This window comes from Trachurus trachurus, assembly GCF_905171665.1.
Source record: "Trachurus trachurus genome assembly, chromosome: 22".
Lineage (NCBI taxonomy): Eukaryota > Metazoa > Chordata > Actinopteri > Carangiformes > Carangidae > Trachurus > Trachurus trachurus.
In genome coordinates, this window is record NC_139907.1 from 13,591,237 (window position 1) to 13,618,539 (window position 27,303).

Sequence of the window (27,303 nt, forward strand, 5' to 3'; positions counted from 1 at the left end):
CACACTTTATTTTTTACTCATTCTGTTTTTATTTTACGGCTGCACAGCACTGAATATTTAAGCTGTCATTATACCAGATGGGCACGGGAAGGCTGAGGATTGTATGGCTTTTATTGAAGTAATAAACAATAATCACTAGCTCCCCTAACAAACAGAGCATCCCCGATTTTAATGCTCCGGCATTCGCCATCATGATGTTAAATTCAGTTAAAGCCTTTTCTCTGTTACTTCTCATTTACCCCCCTAATCCTTGCCTATATGTGAAACAGGATCCATCCACTAATGGAAGGTATTTAGCTGCTTGAAAAACACATCTTTTCTTTTATTTTCTCCCTCTTGGAAATAAAGCATCTTTTCATTTTGAGTTGAATGTGCCGTTGTGTTTGAAGGGTGGAATTGATCTCAGTCCAGACGGCTCATTGTGGACCTACTGTAAGAGAGCAGAGTTGGTCTGATAAGAATGAAATCTCTGATGGACAAATTTACAAGTTGCTATAAATTGTCCCTTTTCTTCTCTCCTGCTGTTTCCTCCCTCCCCGGCCCACCAGCGTCCCTGTCGACGGTTGCAGTTTGTTAGCCCAGTAAAAGTTTTATACGTGCAGAAGAGAGGAATGGTCTGTCTGTTGCTGGCATGACTTACGGGCTGCAGTAAACAAACTTGAAAAAAGCGATAAATAGACCGAATCAGGATGGCAGCTCCAATAACGCATTAACAAGAGTTGCTAGGCAGCTTTAGTCTTGCTACTGTGGGAGTACAATATGTGTGTGAGTGTGTGTGTGTGTGTGCATGCACATACCGGCTGGGATGTCTTCCCAATTTTTGTTGTCTCCTTGAACAACCTGACTTAACCCCTCACACAGTCTGCAGCCTCTTACATCTTACTTCCAGTCTTGTGCAAACACTCTTAAATGAATAAATCTTTTCTGAATAATGTTTTGCTGTAACTGAATATTTACACTTTTTTTTTAGCACAAATATATGCAGGAGCAAAGAGGCGCAAGTAGGGACATATGGCGACATAATGCTGCCTTATCTGAAACAACGGCAGCAACACAAAAACAAGAATGACCAAAAAGTTTATTGAATTACTTTTCTTTTCAGGGAAAAATATTGCTGGGTTGTTACAGCTGAATCATTTAATTGATTCTGTTGACAGAAAAATAATCAGCATCAGTCATTTTCATAAATGACTCATTATTTAAGCTATTATTTTCAAGCAAATGTGCCAAATTTTCTCATTACCGGCTTCTCAGTCGCTGCTCTCCTTTGAGTGGTGTGATAGTAAATTGGATTTCTTCAGGTTTTGGACTGTTAGTTGGACAAAACTGTTGGGATATCCTTCAAAACATTTCATATACCAAGCAATTATTTAATTTATTTAAAAAAAAAAGAGTCAACAGATTAACAAATATTGAGAATAATCATTAGTTGCAGCTCCATGAACAAATATTATCTCCCCTGTATAATCCTATAAACAGCTGCCATTGGCTTCTCAAATAAAATTGCATTGAAATTTAGGCTTCTGTGCACTACTGTGTAACCTGTACATGTATTGTTTATCTTTTAGCATCTTTATTTTCTTGCTCATTTCCTGCTCACTCCCACGTACAAACCTTCCCAGATGCTGTAAAATGACAAGGCCATAATGATTATATGTCACCTTCACTAAGCAGAGCCTTATTTATATTTATATTAATTCAATTTCAATACAATGTGTTGTGTCAGTAGTATGTCATTCTTTTATTATGGAGGGCAGACACTTGAGAAAACACACGTACACACTATTGATCACGAGTAAATGACTCGGGGAGCAAACCTGAGTGAGAACGGCAATATACATATACAGTTAACGATTACTTCAGTGTTGTTGTTTTTTTTACAGAATAAAGACATCTATTTTTTTCCTCTCTGCTGGTTTTGGCACCCAAGGCCATTTTTTCCTCACCAACTGCATTTCAACTTTGCATATTCATTGCCTTAAGAACAAAATAATTTATTACAACAAACAACCTATTAATAAAAAATCAATATGAGACTCTTTAATGAATTTTTAAAAACCTCTTAGGTGAAACAAATTGAAAAACTCAAGAAACAAAAGTAAGAGGGTGCTGGATGCCAGATGCGGACTATACGTGACAAGTGATATGAAACAAATAACTCTGCCGAAATGATTTTTTTTTCTTGTTTGCGTTCAGTGTTAATGATGAAATCGTTTTGTGTTTAAATGAGTGTGTGGGTGAGAACAGAAGAACTCATTGCCCCCCTGGAGGGATGTGTGAAGCCATTAAACTGCATATTTATTGCTCCCCACATATCATTTTAATTTCCATTTATGACATATCTGTTAAACATGTCTTGTTGCAGCATGAGTTTGTGCTTCACATTGTCGGGTTCATTTTCTTTTCTTTTTTGACCTCCACAAACTTTTAGTCTTTGGTATTTTCTTCCAGACCAGCACTTGTCATGCTCAACTATTAACTTGAACAAACAAAGCAATACAAGTCAAACAGAAAATCATATATATACAGTACATACAAAAAATAGCAGGCTGTGAGTCACATGTTGCAGCCTCTAAAGTCTCTGTTTGTACTGCAGGGCATCAGGACATGCAGCCCTGGTGGAGGCGGAATCACCCCTCTTTCTGTCTCTCCCTTGGTCTCTTTCCCTCCCTCTCTCTCTTACTCTCTTTTTCCTGATCTCTCTCTCTCTCTCTCTCTCTCTATGCTTGCAGGAAGACCGTACAGAGCCTTGGTACAGAAGGACACAATGAGGTGGCAGCTCCGCTTGGCTGGCCAGGCATAGCCAGAACAGGAAGAGAGATTACCTCCCAGAGGGTGTCTGTGTATGTGTGTGTGTATGTGTGCGCGTGCATGTGTAAGAATGCGTGTGTGCTGTGTGTGTGTGTGTGTGACATCCTTTTCCAATTAGGAACACATTCACCTCTTTGCCACCTCGGTCAATGGTTCACTGTCTTGCTTCTGGAAACACTGCTCTATCTGCATAGTTTCTAAACAGGGCGGGGGGCAAAGCACATGGCAGGATGCTCTAAGTGTATTTTTAATTCTTGGCAGAACTGATGAGCAACCGCTGTAAGTGTATGCATACGTATGTAATGACCTCTATGAGGAAGAGTGGGGATGAACTTCTTGACTTTTCCATTCGTTCACCCATTAACATTACCTACTTGTTATAATGGGGCACTGCTGAAGCCTATCCCAGCATGCATTGTGTGAGAGTCAGGGAGCCTGTTTATCATGATGGAGTCTAAATTCATAGTCCTATTCAATCATAAACACCCTCCTTACAGCTGTGTCCCATACAGTTCATCTCCACCAGCCTGGTCATAGTTATGTTGAGGTTTCACATTCAGTGGGGTCCAAAGGTCTGAGACCCTGGTATCATCTTTATCATCTTTATTGACATAGAATCACTCAGTGGACTGATCATACTTTATTTTGTTTTTTTCTTAAAGGAAATAAATCACTTGTATTTTGTGCAAAACTGTTTTTCACAATCATCTTACTGTATCAGACCCTGCCTGTGCACCTGCCTCTTGTGACCTCTTATTAGCCACTCTATACAGTATATGTATATGTACACACACACAGTAGGTAGCCCCATTTCCCAGATTGTTTTGCGCTACATAGCCAGAGTGTTTTTGGTTTTGATTGGCGTCCTGCTTCCTTTTTCAATTTGTCTTCCTTCACTGACTGCCTACCTGTTGCATACTAAGTAAATTGCTTGTTTACCTCACTCAAGTTTTTGGTTTACAGAATCCACCAAATCCATCAAGACCTTGGTGATTTACTCTAAATGAGCCTATTCCTTCTTCGGTGTATGGGTGTAAACACCTAAATCTCAAGTGAAGTCAACGAAGGTGACAGGACACTGACAGCCACACACAGGGTGTAGGAGTTGTGCTTTCATTGGGGATAATAGCGACTCTTTAGGCTACTGTCTTTATCCATGAAAGACCCCCAAGGGCTAGATAACCTGCTAACTAGATTTTCATGATCTTGAATGTACATCTACAAGAAGAATGCAGACAAATAGACAGATAGACAGAGAGAGAGGCAGGCAGATGGGACATGTATCCGGAGGGGAGAGTGGTATTCTGTGAGGATTGATAGACTCCATATTGTGAGCTAATGATCTCCCCAGGGCGCTGGGGAGAAACGATGAAACCAGCCTGCATGACACTGTCACACTCCCTATGTCACGCTGCCACCTTCATCTCTCAGTCTTTTCTCCCCCCTCTCGCTCACACTCTCTGTCTTCCTCTCAACCTCCCTTTGTCTCTTCCTCGGGGAAATGCATCGATTCACCTTTGTTTGTACTGTCACCCACACATATTCAACTGTCACAGCGAGGAGCGGAGTTCAGCGAACTGATGGAGCTGATTTAGAGTAAGAGGCATACGCTGTCCTCGTTTCCCCAAAAAATGAAACTCCATGACATCCATTCTCATTTAGTTCAATCTTGGACGGAAAAACGCCAAAAATGTCTGCGGGAAGTGTTTGAAAGTTACTGGAGAGGTGGTTGAGAATAGGTGGGAAGATAGCATCATACTCCAGGCTTTGCAGGCATAATAGGAAAAAGATCTTTTTAAACCAATTGTCGGCGCTCTTACAATCGCAGGCACAATGAATGCATTCACTGGCTGTGTTGATGGAAAAGCACAATCATCCCCTGCGATCTGATTTTCATTCCTGTGCCAAACTGTCACTGCTTCAAAACAAGACAAGGCAGAGGAGAGGAGGTAAAGGAACAAAATTATATAGGTGTGATATTGACTGTAGGTAGAACGTTTACTGTTACTGCCGAGGCATCGTATCTGCCAGTGAATGGAGCCAACGTGTTGCAGCTGAAACAATATTTCCCATCCAAGACAATGAGTTTGTTTGTGTGGGAACTGTGCCCGTAGATGGATTATGAGACAACAGGCCTCTTGGCGTGTTGAAGACACTCTAACCCTCCCACATAGTGACAACAAACCTTGACTCTTTGTAGTTGTGTATCTTCAGATCTCTTGGTGGAGTTAACTTGTGTTGCCGTGTAGCTACAGTAATTGTTCTGCATCCTTTTGGTCAGTTTGTGTCTCTTTGTAGTTGTGTGGTAGCTCTTTGTCCTTCCTTTAAAAAAAAGAATCTAATTTTGTGGTTATTTTCCTTTTCTTCTTGCTCACATTGTGTTGCTTTGTACTTGTTTTTTGTCTTTGTTGCCTCTTGTCGTGTTTGTCTTTTTTTTTTTTTTTGCATTCATTTCATGTTGTTTTGTGTCACCTTGTACTCATTTTGCATCTCTTTGTAGTCATTTTGAGTCTTTGTAGTCATTAGAGTGACTTTGCAACAAAAATGTTAAGAACCAGATCAAACGTAGGCTCTGGCTTGGGGACTCCCTGACCCCATGGGCCCCTCGCACAGACCCGTTCAGTAATCCATCATGGCTGCGCCTGTGCTTGCATTGATGACAAACTAGTTGAAATAAAAACATCTTTTTTTCCCCCCCGCTGCCACCACATCATCTTTCTCGTTTTTAACGTGTGACTCGCGCTCCTGCCCTCCTCCGGTACTGAAAACAAATAATCTCCTTTTGATGCTGACACCTCGCCGTTTTCGGTTCACTTCCATCTTTCCCGCAAGAGGAAGTCTTTATAGTCTAGAATTACAGTTTTCTCAGCCTCACCTCTTTTCACCTTCCCCTCAGTTCTCAATCAAATGTACACTTCGAGGTCTTTGTTTTGATTACTTTGCTGCCTTCATATTGTTGACTCGTTTCATATTGAGACAGACTAGGAGTAGGTGAGCCACAGCCACTGAATGGACTGAGCATGGGGTTAGATGCGGCTGAACTGTGCGTCGGTCCACTTTAAAACTCATCTGTCTGAATACCTCTGCTTTTTGAACCATATCTATGCTGCACAGGAGCGTCCTGACAAAGACAGTGTAGCATTTCAATAGATTAATGCACCTGGGTTACTCATTGACAGCATACAAACTTTCTCTGCGCTTCTGACTCACCATGACATTTTCTGATAATGGTGTGATTGCCTGAGTCATTCCCTTTGTGTTTTCTTTCTCTATCTGCATCATCAAAGAGGAAAACGTGTCATTATACATGCCATTACAAATCTCAGAGCAAAACATAACATTGATTGAAGGCCCAGGGGAGTGTGAATCACTTACTGAGGCAGATTCATCACAGCAGCTTCATCTTGACACACGCAGACACCAGCATGTAGTCCTGTTTGTGTCGACAAAATAATGGCGTTTCTGAGTATCTGGAAAACATATTTTGTTTCATTTCAGTGTGAAGTTATTTTTGCACTGCAAAGGCAAATAGCAGTAAATACTTTTAGTCTGAGGACGTTTACAGCTGCCGCATCAACTATTGCATTTCAGCGAGGAAGGTTATTGGAGTGACTCGCTTTTTCGACATGTTTTACAGTTCAGTCACACAGTCATCATAGGACAGCATATCTATTTGACAGGTTTAGTTTTATCAATAATAACTCAGTTATTTCTTTTTGCCTGGCTTTCAGACATGCTACTTCAGCTTGTGATAAAACTACAACCGTTAAATCTCCCACCCCCTCATGCTTCCGTCTGCCAGAAATATGTAGCCTCTAAGGCCAAGAGATTGCTGAAACAAATGAAATATCCTGACAGTATTTAGCATTTTGATATAATATCTCTGCCAAGTAACTTCAAATTATCGTAACTTCCTGTGCTTGCCTTGGGAAACCAATCAATACATAGGATATATCCTACCCAGGACATATCCGGTGTGTTAATGTCTCTCTAATTTAGTAGCTTTGTCTTTTTTTTTTTACACACTATGCCAGACAAGATGCAGCTTCCTGCAATGATGGATGACACATTAGCAAAGCTGCAATGTAAAAACTGAAGCACAATTAAGATTAGAAGGATTTTTTTCTTTGGCTGCTGCTGCTGGCAGTGATGCTGTTGGAGTATATACTATAACACACTGTAATATCCAGAATTACTACATTACAAATGTCAGATATCAATGTTAACCCCCTCTGATGTTTCTCTAAAATTCACCTTCTGGTTGGTGACTTTTACTGTAAAAAATCTTCCCTGCACTGATCTTTATGAAATGATTAAATGTCAGAAATGGTTTCTTTATACAGTGGGTCCTGTGACAGGGCTTCCGGGGTCCACAAATGTATGAATAGAAGTGCTCTCACTCACACGTGCACACACATGCATAACCATTCATACTGCTGAAACAATTACAGGTAGTTTCCCCTCTGTGTTTTACGAGCGCCAGTGAGGTGTGCTTGTTCTATAATTACAACTCTCATTGTGTGCGTCCCCACTGCAGTGCCCCAAACCACCATATCTGCCTCTGCCACTTTGTTCAATGCATGTCAGATCACACCGTGTGGTCTGTGCAGTGAGGGACCATTATATTTTAAAACATTACAGGAACTTCTGAAACAACAGGGATACTCGGATGCTTTGTTCTAATTTCCTCTCTTCCTCTGTTTTTCATCACCAGCCTTCTTGTGATTGTCTTTTGTGTGCGGCGACACCTGCTTCTTTTCTTCCGTTTTTATCTTGTTTTTTGTTTTTTTCTTCTACTCCCCCTTCCGCTAGTCTTTTTATATCTCAGCTCAACAATCTTTATGCCTCGCATGCTTTCACACTCCATTTTCCATGCTGGCTCTGGGTATCCCCACTGTGGAGAACTCTGCCTGTTTCATCTGGGTGTGGAAACGGTGTGCTAATATTGCCTGCTTATACCCATTGGGTGGGATAATGGCAGCCATCACTCACTGATGCAGCACAAAAGCTGACATTTCGCTCTCCTTGTGCTGACAAACAGCACACACCTCCCACTGCTCTGTCACTCTCTCCTTTGTTTCTTCCTTCCCCCTTTTTCCCCCCTCCTCTGAATCCATCTCTCACATTGTCTTGCCCTCTTTTGTCATTTGTCTGTCCTTCTAGGTCTTTCTGCTCATCCGCTCCTTGTCGGTATCATACAACAAGGCAAAAGGTCATGACCTCTGAAGGATGTTGTTGCAGAAATGGAAATGGCACTTGATTCTAAAAGCTTTACAACTGATCATTTTACCCATACATAAATTATTCAGTCAGGTCCTAAACAGAGGGACACATTAAGAGTCATGGCTACTATTACAAGTCAATCATCCTACAGGGAATTCTTATTGCAGATCAGTGAAGGAATTATTGGCAGGACAAATGGCAGATATATGGCCGATATAAATGCCTTTATGTCCGGCTATGATATCTGTTTTTTTTCTTCTGTGTGAACCAGGATTTTAGTACCAAACTGGCAACTTTTTCAGATTTTATTTCATTAGAAACCATATTTCACTTGACATTTCAGAGTAATGTTCACTTTATATTTTTTGTATTTTCTTGTGCAAGTCTTGTAAATCTGCATAACTCAATCTCTTGGTCGTTTGAGGGAAGCGAAAACAAGCAGTAAAAAAAACCCTCACATTTTGGTCGATTTCGGTATAAAGTTGAGATGGAGAACTTTATTTATTTACAGATAAGTGGAAGATTTGCAGCAATAATCTTTTTGAAAGCGGTGCTTTTGGCCTCTGAGTGTAAAGTACAATATTCACAAATGTTTAGTTCTGTTTCATCTCCATCAACACCTGAGGCAAATACTAATCGATTAATAATAAGATAAATACTATTAGGTGCTAAGTTTGTTCACGAGAAAGTGGCTAGCTCTCTCTGCCATTTGTCACAGGACCTTTGAGCAACAGGCAGCATCCTGGGATAATTCAATGAGCGTTAATCACATCACATTACGCAGAATCATTTTGCCAGTTGATAATATAGAAATTCTACTGACTTTATTTGTTTTCCTCTTCTTGCTTGAAGTTCGCTTTACAATTATCCCGTCACTACACACATATAATAGCTCTAAGACACGCTCTGTCCGTTCTATTTGAGATACAAAACCTGTAATAATCGGTTGTAAACATCACATGCATGATTGCCATTATACCGGAAAAGAAAATAGCGGCCATTAACAGGATAGTAGCAAAACCCACACACACACACACACACACACACACACACACACACACACACACACACACACACACACACACACACACACACACACACACACACACACACACACACACACACACACACACACACACACACACACATTGTTCCTACACAGCACATGAGGTTTCTATCACAACAATACAATAGATAAACAGCTTTTGACCTCGTGTTAGTGATTACAGTGAGGTTTTATTTAAAAAGAAGCTAATTAATTAAAGAAGTGATGTAAACACTTGACACGAAGAACAAAACAATAATAGCAACAGCCTGCAAACAGCAGCATCTCCCTGCAAGGGGGGCCTGGAGTGGGAGGCATTGTTAAGAGGTGTGAGACTGCAATATGTTTCTTTCTCTCAAATGGAATTACAAAGGTATCCGGCACGTCTGTTCATCACACACAGGAATGAACAGCAGAGACTTATTTGCGTAATTGCTTTGACTGGAGTAGGAGCCCAGGGGTTGGCCTGGCAAAACACCAGACTGACCAGTGTTTTCACTTTCATAGGCAATTGATGTATATTTTATGATGTAATGATTTTTAGTATGTGTTCACACTACAAAGAGAAATTTTCAAAGGCCTTGTTTTAGTTCTAAATTTTCCAGCAACAATTTCTGCTCAAGCTAGCCAAGAACTTAAGACATTTGCTGCTCTCTTACTGGGCTGGAAGGGTGCGCTACTGTGTTCAAGTCTGAATCCCATCTCACTTCTGTTGAAATATTGCATTGCTTAGTTTTGAACTCAACATTTTAAATATTGCAATTGCTGTAAATCGGCACAAACTGTCTATAATGTACACCAATACAGTACACACCATATATAATTATGTACATGATGTATTTCAGGGAGATAGAGGGAAGCATTTTTGCATTGTTGTTGATGTGTCTAAAATGCTAAAACACATGTATGGTGCTATTATGCAATGAATGTATACCTACTAATGTTGAGTGCTTTGTGTTATGCTTTCATAGCAGGTGGAAAAAAAACAATGTCTTCGCTCGGTTGTCAACAGGAAGCTCAAATCTGTCACAAAATGTCATTTTCTATATAGGCAGTGTGCGCTTTACAGTAAACCCAGCAGATCCTGGAACAGACTCGTTTGCCCTTTCAAACACTTCAAATCGTCTCCAGGGTAACAGACATACTCTTACACCTGTTACGTTGTGAACAGAGGGAGTAGATGATTCACCTGAAGACAACTGCAATCACCTCTATTCATAGATTAATAACCTCCTGTGGCTCTAGAGCTGGGTGTTGCACAGTTCAGTTCAGCTTAAAGTGATTGCTAATTTTGATTCAGGGAGGTGATAGTTTGCCTTTTTCCTGCACACCTGCACACATGCACACATGCACACATGCAGATGCACCTTTACCTCCCTGTGGCGCAGGTGAGAGTTCAAAGCATGGGGATGTGCAGAGGACAGTTGCCGGGCACTCCAGAGGTTGCCAGTTGCGGGTTGCCGAGGGTCAGTGATCCGTAGCCCCGCAATCCGGGGATGGCGGCTGTTGTGTGGCAACAGCAAGACAGCACCACCAGACTGCAGGGTCAAGGCACCAGGGAGTACGGGTGCTCTCCCTTGGAATGTGACAAATACGATGTGACATGTCAGTGCATGCTTGAGAACATCGCCCTCTTTCACTTATACTAGTGCACTACCCCCCAACCCCCCCCCACCCCGTTCTTGTCTCTGCCTCACAAACACCCCCACGCACAGAAACAGACACATAAATACAGAAAAACACTGGGTTTCTCTATATCTCCCTCACAAAACCATACAGAGCAACACAAAGACACTCAGACAGAGAAACTCAGTTACTCACTCTTGCATGAACATGTGTAGACGGACATACACACACACACACATCACTCTACTCCCTCAGTGGCTGTCATCAAAAGCAGCCACTCTGCCCTACACTATGTAAAAGTAACAGCTTGCCTTTATTCTCCCAGGTCTCAGTCTTCTCTTTTCCTCCTGCTCACTCCTCCTCTCCTCTGTGGTGCCTTCCAGTCATTCCACGTCATCCCACCTCTCCGACACCTCTCCTACCACCCGGCAGTTAAGTGCATTTGCAGACCCGCTCAGATAGGCTGTCATATATATTTCAAAGGCATTTCAAAGCACATTCAGACGGACTGAATGCACATTCACCGAGAGGCTATACAGAGTGTACTTTTGCGCTGTGGCTTTTTGGAGTCATTTTTCGTTCTTGAATAAGACATTTTTTGAATGTCAAGCTCTCATACTCACTCGTTACTCATACAGCGTTAAAGTGTGCTTTTAATTTTTCACACTGGGTCAATAAAAGTGTCTTTTATAGATTTTAAGGACACATCTCGTCTTAACAAATTGCTACCGGCCCTACCAGAACATTTTAAAAGGATGAGATCATGACTCTTCCAATATAATTAAAAAGAATATATTTTGATTGTTGTTCTCCACATATTTTAATGGTTGCTGCTTACAGAGTATTAATTATAAAATATGTGCCAGTTCATTTAACTAATTAAACACTTAACAAACATGTCAGTATAAAAATTTCAAGAATCAATAGAAGTTAATAGATGGGATGTCTTTTTACTGGTTACCATGGTAATTTAGGTTAGAAAAACTGGAGAAAATCCTGAGACAACATACAGTACACACACATGTATGACAAACACATAGAAAACATGATATGAATCATGATGTGTGGATGAAGATGAAACCTAAAAAGGGTTGTAACGGGTGAAAACACAAACACATGTGCATATACTGTACACACACACACATAATTTGTGGCAGTTGGAAAATCATCCCAATTTGTATTTCTACCTTTGATACTGTTATGGAAATTGTGGTAATTCCACCTGCACGTCTGCCCGTCCTCACAACCGCCCCACACCCCATCCCCTCCCAGGATCTTAGAATGCCGGGAAGTGTTAATAATATTTAAAGATAAACGCCATCTGTTCCCAGGGCCTAACGTGAATACCAATACGGCCAGCAAACATTGCAATTAACAGAGCCAGGATGTCAGGAACACTGGAGAGGCAGGCTTTCAGCCTCCTGCTCCAGGAAAAGAGAGACAGATGTGATGTGAGCAGAAATGACTTTTCAGTTCTCGGGGAAAAAAAAAAAACACTCCTCTTGTCCCCCCTTTCCCTACCTCCATCTGCCCATATGTGATAGGATCCCATAGTATCATCTTTACTTAGGGGAATCTGCTTTGAAATATATCGGCTTTATAAATGCCTGTCTCACTCTATTTGAATATTTTATACACAGAGCAGAGACGCATCAGTCAGGTGAATGAGAGGCATGCTGTTTTTTTCTCAAATGAAAGCAAATTGCATTTGCCCTGCCATACTCAGTTTGTCGCTGCAGGGATGTTCTGTTTGTGTACGTCTTTGTGTGTGTGAATAAGAGGCAAATGCATTTGAATAGGTTGATAGGAAAAAAAATGTAGAATGTAAAACAGACATTCACACACTGCACATTACACTTAGACTAAGAATAATGTGGGTGGATTTAAAAATGTAATTTATGGGTAGAACATTTTTTTTAGATCCTTATCGAAAAGTTTTCTGTCAACAATGAAATCTCTCCCTCTGCGTTTACTTTATTAGCAGTTGGTTAAAAACAAAATGATGGATTGAACTCAGAGTCTACTAAACCAAATTTGGCCTCCAAGTGTCTCCGTGATTACATTGTGAGTCATTGCACAGTCACATAATGTAGGGAATGGCAGATCTTTCTCTTTTGGCTTCAGGATGTTTCTCTACTCTCCTCATTCCCCATTTTACCTCCAGACCCCTGAGATCCTCGTTGACTGCACTTTATTCCACACTCAGTCAAAATACCATTTGCATCGTTGGCCCCAAACTATGGAACAGTTTCCCATAAATATTAATTATCTTCCCCCCACACAGATATCTGTAAAACTCATCTTAAAGGGATATTTCAACATTTTGGCAAATTCGGCTATTGCCATAATCCCTATAGTCTTAGGGGGTAGGTTCATTAACTTTAACTGTCGGTGCAAGCTGTTTTTAGATTGACGGGGCAGAGACGTGAGCTCTGCACAGCGCACGGTATTTCCAACAACTCAAATGCTCTTGTGGACAAGTTGTGACCTGCACATTCACCACGCTATGAAATAATAATGTAACGTTACGTGACGAGAGTTTTTTTTCGAGGCAAATGCGTAGCCAGAACTACATTCCCGACACGTCTGCTCGTCAGAGTGACTTCAAAAGCACAAATGTGCAGGTTAAAACTTGTCCACAAGAGTGTTTTGGAGTTGTTGGATTGTGTATTTAGTTTAATGAGGGAAACGTCTCTGCTCTGCTGATCTTAAAACAGCTTGCACCAACAATTAAAGGTAATGAATCTACTCCTAAAACTATAGGGATTATGGCAATAGGCGAATTTGCCAAAATGTTGAAATATCCCTTTAAGCCCTTTTATCTATTGAAGGTCATCATGAAGATGTGACTGGTCACACTGGTTTGTGTTTTATGTGATTTTAATTGTCATGTCTGAAAAGCTCATAATTGTATAGTCATTATGTTACGTACGTATATTTGCTCAAGGTCACAATTAATGCCCAATTTGCTTGAGGCTACCTGAGCTACAGCAGCGATCACACACAAAAATATTTTGATAAAAACACAATTAAATTACGTAATTATGCTTTTGAAGAAACATGTCAACCTTGATTACGCTACATTGAATTTCCTGTGAAATATATTTTCAGATGCAAATTAGTTGTAGCTACATGAATGCAATTTTCTATGAGACACAGCTGGCTGTGTATATTGTAAACACAATAATGCATCACAGACAGGATTGGATATGATAAAAAAAAAAAAATTAGCTTCTTAGCGTTATTAGCAAGCAAATCAGCCATTTTCCTGAAAGTTGCATCACCTTACAGTGTACAATATATTTTGTGTTTTTCATAAAGATTAGCTTTCCTCGCTCCTTCTATATCTATCTCTTGTACACACACACACGCACACACACACACAGTTATATACTATAACAACCTGAAAAGCATCCGCTCTGTTGTGGTTGGTGGTTTTGACCGCCATAGCGTTGCCTTTCAATAGGCCTCTCCAAAGCACCATTATCTCTTCACTCTCACCTTCTTGCTTTTCTCCCTTGCTCTTCACTACCTCTAACACTGTGTCCATGGTGGAGTCAGAAGTGCAGAAGAAGGCACCCGATGCACATACCTCGCTGGTGTCACTGTTCGCACATTCAGGTTCACGTGACACTGACCTGTGGGTGACAGAAGAGCTCAACTCTCTGGAGGGGTTAGGTGTTGCCAAGGCTGCTGAAAGCATCACCGGTGAGGTCATATAGTGAGCCATGCAGCCTTCAGTGGATTTACTTTGATGATTCAGATTGAAAAAGCCTGACAGCCCACAGTGACACAATGGCCTGTAATCTACTATTTATTTAAGATTAAAGTCTGTCAAGCCTTTGACTGTATCAAAGAGACACAGTATCCATGAATTCAGAGAGAGGACAAATAAAACTGTATTATCTGTAACAAACATAATCATGTAAACAATTATCTACCGGAGTGCTACGATGGTATAATAGATGTATTATCCATATGTTTATCATCGGGCCTGTGTCTGATTATTGCTGCTATGGTCCAGTGGGCATGTTAGAGTGTATGCTCTGAGGGAGTGCAAGCTATGCCTTCCAATATCAGCTGGCCTCAAAGCTGCTTCTATAATGCATGAAGATCAATACGCTGTGGCTTTGTGAGTGAGGCCTTGCAACTCTGTGCCCATATCAAGTATTCCCGTCGACTGCCCTGCCGTTTGAAGGGATCTATGCCTTTGGATTTATCAGGGCTCTGGGGATAGGAGACTAATGTCTGGATATCCGAACTAGTATTGTTTGCGGAAAAAAAATAAAGCTAGTGCGGCTGTGTAAAGGAACATTTCAACAACATACTATCATAATTGTTATAAATCTATGTCACATTTTCCTCCAATTTTAAGGATGTTGCTGATGTATTGTTCTATAAGATTGAGATTTTTCGTCTGTGTTGTGGTTTCATGGTGTATCAACACGACACGTACATAAGAGGTGCTTCTGCAGATACTTCTGGAAATGCTAAGAATAAATTATCAGTAAACATTGCACTGTAGTAACAGTCATATTCAGTCAAATCTGCTTCTCGCACAGTCTCCAAAAGCGGTGTACCCCCTACCCTGGTGCAATGACAGCTCTGTATTACATGAACACAGTCCAGGTTGAGTGTGGATTACTTCAAGGTACCCTGTGGATTTTTCATTTTCAAGAGACATGGGTTTTTTTTTACATTCAGCATTTCTCACCAAGATAATTTTTTGCATCCCTAACACCCAACAAACATATTTAATGCATAAACAAGTTCATTTGGAAGTCTTCTCGCCAAATAATAATAAAAAACCCAAACTATTTTACTTTTTTTTAGTTTTTCTTCATCCCCACTAGTGGTCAGAAACCCATCAGGGTGCCTTTAAGTGATTAAACCGGTAATATTAATTCAGAGAGAGGCTTATTTATTCATTCAGTCATATTTCATGTTTTCTCTCTTTCCAGTTCAGGGTCAGCGGCTAGAACTTATTCCAGGATGTGTCTGGGCAGAAGGCAAGCAAACACAGTGGCCCTGCATGTTGAGGCAAATCAGGTAACTCACCTGGACACTTGGCGCACATACACACACACACAAACTCCAAACAGAGACACCTGGCTTCAAACTCAGGCTGTTGTGGCTGTGTGACGACCACTGTACTGCCAAGGTATTCTTTTCACACTGTTCAAACATACATGAACGAGGTTTTGCTGGTTACGTTACACGCAAGATATTGTTTGAGTTCAAGAATGCAAAAAAAAACAAAAAACGATCTGCCAAACTAAAAAAAACTGTACTACATTGACTTTAACTGCATCTATTGATTTTATCCTCTAGTTGATTTGTTTCCAGTGCTTGGGGCTGATGAAGTCAAGCAGTGTCCAGTGTTGGTAATCTTCAGACTTCCCCCGTTACCCCCAAGCTGAGAACTAAATTTAGTTGTAAAGCGATGTTTACGAATCTCTAATATAGCCTACTACTGTCTGACTATTTATTATTAACAAAATGTAAATAACATAAAATGTTTTTTTCCCCCATTTCAGACCACTTCGTGTTTCGTTTAAACTTTTATTGAACAGCAGATTTGTTTTATTTTTGATTACTGTAGGAATATATTGCTTTACAATAACCCTCTCAAGCAAAGCATCGACTGTAACACTTGCAGCATATTCAAAACTTTTAAGAAACTGACACAATATATCAATCATATTTAATTCAATAGTTAAAAAAGAATCAATAATATTCTTGTTGGGAAGACAATTATTTGGTGCTGGTGTTCGGATTTAATTGAACGTTATGATTTCTTGTTTATACCTTGTGTATATGTTCCTCATAGCACATGAATTCAATTTTTCAGTTGGAATCGTACACTTGTTATATTGTTGTGATTCATAGTCAGACAATATGTAACATATTCGGCAAACCGCACAGACAACAGTCCTTATTTTCTTTTGCAATATTTTTCCTTGCACACTTTGTGTGACTTTCACAACCTGACGAACTGTTAAACCCAACAAGCCCCTGGCCGCTCTCCCTTCAGCCTAATGGCCTACTCTAATGGCTGTTTGTCTTGTTTCATGGTAATTGGGGGGCAACTGACTCTGCAGCAAAGTCTCTGCCATCCTTTTCCTGCTGAGATTCTTCTGCTGGTCCCCTCTGGGTCCTCTGCTTTGTAGGTACCTGTTTCTGCTCTAATGATATCATAATTGCTGTTTTCCCTCACAGTGGACAATGGTTGCCAAGTCTGAAGGTGGCCCAGCAAATGAGCTGGAGATCAAACCTGGGACACCATCATGATGATGAAGACACAGTGGATATGTAGAGAAAAAAAAAACATATTCATCAAAGCATGGTGGATCGTGGCCCCTTTTCGATCCTGTTGCTCATGTTTTCCCCCTCATTCTTTCCATACCTGCCAAACCAGCTCGTTATACATGATACATCATTAGTGGTAGAAAATGCAAATTAATCTTCACCGTGTAAGTCAATTTGGACGCTAGGTGTGTGTCCTTGAAATGACTGTGAGACACTGACACTGGTTATCTGACACAGGTAGGCCTATAATAGATGTACACGCTTACATGTATGTTCATATATGAGTGCAGAGAATCCAACACACTGACCAAAGCAGCGACACTTCATATTTCACAAATCACTTTTTGCAAGGTCTCTTTCCACAATTCTTCGAGATCAGCTCCCTTCCTTGCCACACACTCGCAAGGAGTGAGGTAGTGCAGCGCTGTTTGAACAATCATTTCTCAGTCCAGCCGAATTCATGCTGACGCTCCAGTTTGCTCAGTTTGCTTTCTGAAAACTCCCCTCTTCCTCTTTTTAATCCTCTGAGGGGAAGCAGAGAGAGGGAGAGAGAGAGAGAGAGGGAGAGAGAGACCAGTAGTGAATGCTGACAGGGACATAACTTGCCTTCCCTGCATACCTTGTTTACAGTCTCCCTCGCTGCTGCTACACCCTCCTCTCTCAATGGAGCCATAAAAAACAAATAGGGGCTTTTAGAGAAATTGCCTGTGCACTGAAGATTAATAACAGTTGCACCAGTTCACCCAAGAAAGTCTCCAGAGGCAAAAACGATATTGGAAGATTAAAAGTGCCACATCCCTAAATTGGAATGATTCAGTGCTCAGGCTGCTCTCTAACCAGCTTATTGAGAGTCAAGGCCTTGGTCTACCTGCCAGACAAAGAGCATCATTAAGTATTTACTTGTGGATAAGGTTTCGCTGCACGTTTATAATGATGAACGGAGAGTGTGATCGATCCAGCCGTGTCTCAGATTGAAGTGTGGTGGCCTACAGCTGTGGGCAGAAGCAGGCAACAAGACAGGTCATCCTGTGTGAGTTTTGCTCATATTTTATCCAACTGTAAAGCCTATTAGTGTAACACTTTACTTTCAGTTGGCGGAAGTAAAGAGGGCACCAATTTGACCCATTACTGTCATCGAACAAAAGAGTAAGGTACTCCTCAGCCTGATCTTGGACCGTTATCATAGCTGCACACCTGTGCAAAAAAAAAAGAAAGAAAAAAATGTTATATGGCAGGATTATTCTATAATAGGCTAATTGTTAAGAGGCATTGAATCCCCTAAGATATAAAGATATAATTATCTTTGTAAAATATGTTTTTAAACCAAAAATAAACACAACCTATTAAAAATGTATTGTGAACACCCAGGCATCCCCTGCTGTGGTAAGCCACAACACTTGTGTCTGCATATTTCCAGCACCACCCTGGCATTTCCACACACGTGGTAGAAACACACGTCTCCGTGGCAACCAGACCACAGCGTCTCTGCAGTTGCATAGCAACCACTATTAGAAAAAAAACCCCGTCACGTCTCGAGAGCCACACAAATAGTGAGCTAATTAGTTAGCAACGTTGCTCGTTTCTCTTTCTTTCTGTCTTATCTGGACTTCAACATTTGAGGAGACGGGACCTGTTGATATGTCGAAGAAGACGGAGCTACAAGCGGAGGCCTTCACGGTGAAGGCCACCATGAAGAAAGCAGTGGTGAGTCGTTTGACCTCGTTCATGTTACGTTAGCTAACTTAGCAGTTCAAAACGGACACCGTCCTCGGAGCAACGGGGAAGTCCGGTCGCTTCACACCGTAACACAGCTTGAACATTGCCTTTCTTATTCACCGTGTATCATGTTCCTAACGGGGACTTTGTGACGAAAGGGGGGGAGTGCTGCTCATTCAGCACAAGGCAATTCAGGTTATCACAGCATGCTGCATCATTTCTACCAGAGAGCTCAAGCTGTCTAACTTCTCACAGAGTTTTGATTTAATTCACAGGCGAGGCGGTTTTTTTTTTCAGTGCGAAAAAATCTGTCACGGATAAGAGTTGTGTTCTAGTACACAGCGAGCTTGAGTTGTGCTTTGTGTGGTACATAAACAATGACAGTCTTCACACACACACACCCACATGTTGTGATCAACTATCCAGGTGAAGTTTACCACTGATGGAAGAGGGGGCAGCGTCGATTTAAATGATCCTCTTCCCATCATCTTTTCCTCTTTTGTTCCTCTGCTCCTTTGACTTATAGACAAATAATCAAGAGAGGAGGAGTATAAGAGACAGTGAGCCTGAACATAATTCCTACAACTATTTCTTTGCTGTCCTTGTATTGTGTATTGTGTGTGTGCGTGTGGGGGTGTAACTGTTTTACTGAGACAAGCTTGGGTGGATTTCACACAAGTATGGGGGTTTGAGAACTCTAAAATTATCCAATAACTTTTATGGGCTAAAATTACACTGTTAGAACCCGTTCCAAAGCCATTACACAGTTACACAGTGAAATTCTGGGGCCCTATGCTAAGAAAAATGCAAATGACACAGTCACATGAAAGGGTAATGTTTTATAGTCTAGCGTACTTGTGGGGTAGTTGGCATTGTTTGCAGCACATGATGTGAGTATTTATCTATTTAACAAGCTTAGAGTTTTGTATTTGTTTGCTTGCCACCAAAGCTTTTATGTACTCTGGAGAAACTAGTGTGCATTTATTTTTGTACTGGTGCCCCTTGTCTTACTTAGGGACAAACAAGAAGTTTCCTGGGCCTTGATTACTTTGATGTAGGACCTCCAGAGTAGTTAAACCAACAAGTCCTTTGTCCCTAACTCATAAGGGCAGATCAGGGGAGCATGTACCAAACCTTTGTCATTATGTTATGGCAGTCATGGTTTGGTTAGGCTCAGGGACCAAAACAATTTGGTTAAGTAGGCTATAGGAAAATATTGTGGGTTGAGTTTGTAAAGTACTTCCATAAGGTTAGGTGACCTTTGTTGTCATTGTTAGGACGATTCACATGGTTATCTTTGTAGATATGTGAAAAAAAGCATTGACACTATCACACAGGGAACAATCAGCTTCCACCTCAACTTCCTCTTCCTAATGTCGTCTCTGACGCACCTCATAGTATCACCTGTATTTCAAGTTTTCTCCCGTCATAATTACCACAGTTGGTTGAGGTCATCTAACAATAAACTGTGTGTGTAATGAGCTACTTCCAAAGATGATCTATAGTGTAGTTTTTTTTTTCTTCTTTTTTACGGGAAGACGATCTCTGTTTAACTGTGTTGAAATAGTAGACTAATTTCCAAAGACAGTCAAGTCAGGCCCTCCTCTCCTCTCATTTACTGCAAATGAAGATGGATCAGGAAAGTGTAAAAGGTTTGTACAGCAGAGGACATTAGTCTTCATTGAACTATATTGATTGGCCAGTAAAACCAGCTTTTTGTGGTAAAAAAAAAGAAGAAGAGATTATTAGAAATCTGGATTAGTTTTATCTGGGGGTAGGTCTTTGATATTCTTGTCTGTAAATGTATTACAGAATCATGAGTTACTACTTTGTTGCCAGTTTGGTCCATATTTTTGTGTATTTGCGGACAAGCAGCTGCACACGTGTTCTTAAAAAGTTAGGATGATGTATTGACGGGATCTTTCCGTGGTTAACCATAGGAGCAACTCTGATTATGGACTGAGGAAAACAAGCCTCTGAGGAGTAGATTTAAGAAGGTACCCCTTCTTCTTCTTCGAAACCAGAGCTTATCACTGCATATGTGTGGTTAGTGAGATGGGCCATTCCACTTTTATTTACTTTTCTTCACCACAGAAACCTGTGTTAATTTTCTCTGTCGTTGACATTGTGTCACACTAGTTTAGCTCAAATATGTGAAAGGTAAGGAGTGTTGCCAGTCTTACTTTACACGAAGCAGCTATTTACGTACAATTTCAGCTGAAGTTGTTCACCTTTTTGTCCTCAGAAAGACTGCTGTGCTTCAGTTCATGTGAGGAGGAGAGTTATGCTTTGCTCTGGTTTTTGCAGTCGGCGGTATCATATATAACGAGCACAGTATGTGATGCCTCACATATTAGCTCTTCTTACTTTTAATTCTTACTTGGCACTTTACACAGTTGTGACTGGTGAGCAACAAAGCATGTCCCAGACAGTCATATTTCTTGAAATGACAGATAGAGATATTCTATTACTTTCACTTGCCTGATCTCACAGGCAATTATCCCCAACCTATTTTTTAGAGACAACACCAAGCTCTTCATTAGGATTTCTGTCTGTAAAGGTGAAGACAGGTGGCTTTCTAAACAAGACATTTTTTATTTTTCCGTGTTTCCAAAACCAGGTCTGCATGAAAACTTAGCGACATCATGTCATTGAATTTTGTCAGGGATACAGGGAAATCTTTTCATTCAGGCTTTCTGTGTTTTGTTCTGAAATGACAAACGAGAGCACTGCATCAGAGGTTCATGAATCCATGTCCAGCAATAATTTAATAAATTAATTTGAGGAGAACGGCAGTTTCATATTTTCTGTCAGCAGTTCCTAGGCTCTCACTTCCATATCTCCTCTACTTTAAATATGTTGACTGTCCACTCTTGGGTACTTTGATGCAAACAATTTAACTAGGTCTTCCTCTCTGAGCCACTAAGTTTCTTGCAGACGGCTATTGCCTTGTTACGTTCATACTGCACTTTAAAACTGGCTCTGTGTGATAAATAGAAGTGGGGGAGCTGCACACTTCTGATGACGACAGTAAATACTTGAAATTGAAACTGCAACTCTCCTTTTTTCTGCGGCAGGGACTGCCTTGAGATGCAAAAGAGGCAGTCAGAGCTATCATTGACTTCCTCCTCCTTTTTTTGAAGGTCATAAACAAATCTCCTGTCAAGAGCCTTCACGAGAAGGCTCGTGCAAAGCCCTTTAATATTCACCATCTCCCCAGAGGATCTGCCTACATCCTGAACATGAATGATACTCCCCCATTGCTATACCACTGGCTAAATCCTCAATAAAAAACCATTACATTTTTCAGAGGCTTGCTTGTGTCTGTTGCCCTCTGTTTTTTCTCCTCCCCTGTGGTCACTGACATATCGCTCCAGAGAGGGCAGCTTTGCGGAGAGCTGTGATTTGTAGGTAACGACAAGGCCATTTCAAGCCTTGAAAGGGTATGGGGACTTGAAGCATAGGCTTATTATGCTTTAAAGTATTTGTGGTCATAGAAATTGAATCAATAGCAAAGGCCCCTGAAACTCACCCCACTCCCCCTTTTTTTTTCTAGTGATTCATCCCCAAGCCTTAGAAAAGAAAAAAGAAAAACAGATGCACTTTATATTCTGGTGGGAGGTCGTCACCTTGTGTTTCAGACAGAGAGGGAACAAAGCCGTTATTTTCCATGTCAGAGGCTCATTCCTGTTAGGTGACAAAAAATTACAGGATTTTGAGTAGAGAGTGCAAACACCTGTACTGTATTGTGTGATATGAATGGGCATGATCCCATTTACAGTATGTGACATCAAAGCTGACACAGGTAAAGGAAAAACCAAAGAAATGGATTTCCATCCCTTATAAGAGAGAGGTGAGCAATATGTATACTGTAGAAACATCTGTCATGATGTTACTATTTAGAAATGAATGTACGGTATACATTTATTTATAGTTTCATGTGCATTTAAAAAAAAAAAAAAAAAATTCAGCAAATGAAATACCTGACAAATTATAGGCTAATACTTAGGCTATACGTACTAGACTACTGCATACTTAAAATTTATATAAAAATCCAGTTTTTACCTGAAAATCCTGCTCTCTGGTATTGCATCCTAGTATACATTTGGGGAGCATATCATTTGAGTCATGAATTTAATTCTGGTGTTTGTTATTTATTAACTTTCATTGGTAGTGTATTTACCTTATACCTAGTCTGATTATTAATCTGTCATTTTGCTCGAGTGACGTATTCTCCCCATGGCGCCCTAAGTAACGTCTTCTGGGAACAGTTACAGTAACTGAACAACTTCCATGTCAACCAAAAAAATATGGCTTTATTTTTCAAAGATCACCTATTTCTGTCCTGGTCAGCGGGTTTAGCTGTATTGATCTCATGCTTGTCTTGGCCTGTTTTGATGCATGTTTCTAGGTACTTGGCTATGCTGCTTTTAGTTATTCCTCCAGGAAAACCTGATCTCTCTATCCACTGGAAACAGCTGTCTGTAGCACAACACATACTTGTTCAGTCTCTGTAGGTAAAAACATTTTGTCAATAAGTATTGAACTCAATTGTGATCAGTCAAGTAGATAAGGTACAATTGATTTATAGACTCCTGACGATGTGTGATATGCAACCTTAGATCATCATCATGCCCTGTAATTGATTTCTACTATATGCTCTGTAATTTGCTGGATGTTTGCCATAACACATCCTATAACGTCTCCTCTTTTTGTGTATGTCTTTTATGTTTTAACATTTCACAATAACCAGTTATTTTTTGGGGGTAATTTTCCCCTTTATTATTACAGGACAAAGGACAGAGACAGGAAAGTCAGGGAGAGAGAGAGAGCGAAGGGATGTCGTGCAGTACAGGGCTTGGATCTGAACCCAAGGCCACTGCGGTAAGGAAAAAGCCTACATGGTGCCTGCTCCCAAAGAAAATATTTCAAAGGTCTAAGGTGTCACAAAGTCCAACCTTCCAGAAAATGCTCGTTCACGAGAAGACAGAAAGTCCTAAATGTCTCGACACACTACATACAGTATATTGTACATCACAACATGCCCCCAAGAACATGGACATGATCCTCTTTAAGACGCCATATAGCTCAGTTCACCTGAGAGGGCAAATCAATACAAACTACACCTGATCTCAACCTCAACTTTTCTTGTGGCAGATTGCCGAACCGATAGACTGCTTTTATAACAGGTGCACTGCATTTACTGTTTGCTTGGCCTCTGGGATAAAAATTGAGCTGGCAAACAGCGTCCCCTAGTTTCCTACAACCCCCCCCCCCCCCACGACCCACCAACCCCTGTCTCCGGGGCCCACCGTCATCCTTGGCTCACCCTACTAACCCCGGGGGACAGATGGAGACTCCATGCTAGCAGACGTGACCTCCATATTTTATTCCTTTCCTCCCCCACAGCATCATCATCATATACCTGAACAGATGTCTTGGCCCCCTATGCTGGCTGCCTTTCTGTCTTTATCTCTCTCTCTCTTTCTGTCTCTCTCTCTCTCTCGCTCCCTCGAATAGCAGCAGACCCCTGAAGAAATCATTTTACACATACACGATAAAACCAAATCGATAAGATAAAGCATATAGATCGCACTTTGGTTTAATTGTAGCATATAGCAGTCGAGTTGCTCTCGTGGATAGTGTAGAAGCTTAGTTTGTTAAGTTTGTTCCCGAGATGTGTTGATTCACATCTGCCTTTGAGGCTCTAACCCCTGGGTGTCATTTTAATAAACAAAGCCATCTGAACAAATTAAACAAGTGACAGTTTCGAATTGATCCTTGATTGGGGTTTAAATGAGTCTAGAATTCCAGTGCAACCTAATTAAATGTAATCTTACTTTAAATTGCAATCTAAACTTAGTTAAAATGCCATCTTAAATTTAATTTGGTTTAAAATTAATCCAGATTTAACCGTCGGTCTAATAGCCTGGTGTACATCAGTTAAAGCTTGATTCAAGATGATTAAATCTCTTTTCTAGCAATTAAAGCACCATGGAGTGGGAAAATCACCAGAAAGAGAACATGAGTACATGGATGAAAAGGCCACAGGTTTGAGATAAAAATAAGCTTATTGTCTGTTCAGTGGAAAGCAGGCAATTATTGACCAAGACTGAATCCTTGAAAGACTTTATGGAGAGCAATCCGTCTCCGTTTTCTCTCGCACTCAAAGCCATTCTTCCTCATCACTCCAAAGACATTTACCCAAACCAGGAACTCAGAATGTTCCCAGCACGATACATAAATTGGTCATGAATACGCCTGGGTTGTTTTGTTTCTGTGTTAAGGCACGCCTATGCCAAGTAAAGGCAAACTGAGTTAATTTCTGTAGATGGAGTCTATGCTGTAGTTTCCCTCAACTGTCTGCTTTTCTGCCTCACTTGAACTTACTCTTGGAAGTGTTTTCTAAACCAGTGGTAATTGTAGGCACACACATCCTCGCCACGAACTAAAACTATTTTGCTGCATCCCTCTTTCCTTCCCTCTGCTCCTGCACGCTCATCTTATCAGCACCAGAAGCCTGTAGTCCATCTCAGTAAGCAGCTGGGTTATTTGAAGAAGAGGGAAGAATTGAGTCATGGTAAAACAGGTTAAATTGGCAATGGGCTCTGGAGGCCTGCTGGCGTTTCCATTACTATCGATCAACCACGGAGCCTAGAGGCCTTGAGTGGACGGAGCAGTAGCTGACTTGGAAATCTTACAGTTTCCCCATAACTTTCAACTTTGTTGACTTTGCCTTGCTTCGCTTCTTCAGTGGAAAAGTGAGACTGACCCAAATGGAAGCACATTTCCAACATTGTTTAATGTTTTTCACCCATGAAATGTTGTTAATTAAAAGTGACCATAAAAGTGAGGTAAAGCCCAGCTGTGAAAAGCCATTTCTTTTGAGATGTTTCATTGATCCAGAAGAAACCAAAAACGTGGCATTTTCATCACACTGAAAATCTATATTGCAACTTAAGGATGAATTTGGCAGAACTTAAAGAAGTAGTTTCTGTGCTTCATGCTCTTCTCGCCAGGTATCAACAGATAGATTAGGTTAGAATTGATGGCATGCTATCTGAAGTGCATGACTGCTGAAATGTCTGTGACCTTTTCTGCAGTTGAGGAAAACACCATCTGGAAACTTCAGTCAGATATGGAGAAGTACTTCCACGGTATTCTATCGTGACCTTATAGAAAGTGCTGGGCTGATTATGTCTATTATGTTTGCTTTCCTCAGAGCTTGGTTGACAATTACACTGGCCTCTCTGTTTGTTATGTTCTCCTTCAAGCCCTTGTAGCTTGCATTTTAATTAGATGGCTTTTAATGGAGAATGTTTATTGCTCCTTACAGGGCCTCTATTTTCCGCTCTAGAGTTAATTAGCTCTATGTCATGTGATAACCAATGTAGAGGACATCTAGACCTATGCCTCTTCTATGAGCAGTGTCCTTACTGTATCAACAGCAGGAATGCAGGGGCGTCGACTAAATTATTTACTTGATTTCACCTCAGTCATATTGAAAGCACAGATGAATGAGCTACTTTGATGCTGCTACACTAACAACCACACACACACACGCACACACGCACGCACACACGTCTCCATGACTAGATAACTTTAATTTTGATTATTTCCTGGAGACTTACTCGAACCTTAACCATAGCCAAATGTCTGCCTAACCCCCAGCCTTTACTGTAAACACCTCATAATGTAATGGTTTACATTACCAGCCTGCGCTTTGTCCCCACAAGGAAGACAACTCTCCAAAAAAGTGTGTAAACAGACTTGGTCCCCACAACATTAGTATTAACTGGACCACACATCCATGCACAAACAACACAGTGTTTGTTTTGCTCATTAAACACCACGTTCCCTGTAAATGATAAGGAATTACCATAAAAATCAATTTGCTTAATATGTTGGCAGCTAATGTTGTTTTTAACAACATGACAGCAAGACAGCAAAGTGATAACTTTATGCAGCACAAATCGGTTGATTTACTTTTTCCGTTCTAGTTAAACTTTGTTTCCAAGGAAGGCTGTTTTGCACATGGGAACATTTTTGACAAATTATTTTAATCAATTATATTGACACAATTATTGCAGTTGTGCATTTAAAAATTGCATATCTTTGTACATCCATCATGTTGTTAGATCCAATTTATGATCTCTTCCGTAAGAGTGTACCTCCAAGCTAAATTAAGATTAAGATTTTACATTATGCTGTGTATCTCAATGTAAATGCACCTGCTAGAAGTGACACACAGTTCACTTACGTCCATCCAACACTGAAGTCAGCTGATCTAAACGAGTCTTTCCTTAAGTGCATTAAACTGACAGGACATTAGCCATTTATTTAGCCATCCTCCATCATTATCACCCATCAGGCTTGTCCTTGCTAGAGGAGAACGGGTCCTTCTTGGTGGTCTAATCTGTCGGTGTTAGGCATGTGTTACACACTTCACTGCAGGGTCATACGTGGCAGCTCACATAGTGCCTGCATCAACATAATGGAAACCAGTAGCAGAAAAATCAATGTATCTGACAAACGCTGTTGTTCCAATCCAATAATGCCAAATGGTGGCCTTT

The 27,303-nt window shown here is 40.7% G+C and overlaps 1 protein-coding gene across 1 annotated transcript in view; it reads left to right on the plus strand.

The window, feature by feature from the left end:
- Nucleotides 1-18,652: 18,652 nt before the first annotated feature.
- The window catches only part of pacrg (PARK2 co-regulated), a gene marked incomplete at both ends in the record, with an annotated part of 130,782 nt that continues 122,131 nt past the window's right edge, over nt 18,653-27,303 (plus strand). The window contains one exon of the mRNA XM_083998889.1: nt 18,653-18,718. Coding sequence (XP_083855015.1) covers nt 18,653-18,718 — 66 coding nt within the window. The remainder of the gene's footprint in view (nt 18,719-27,303) is intronic.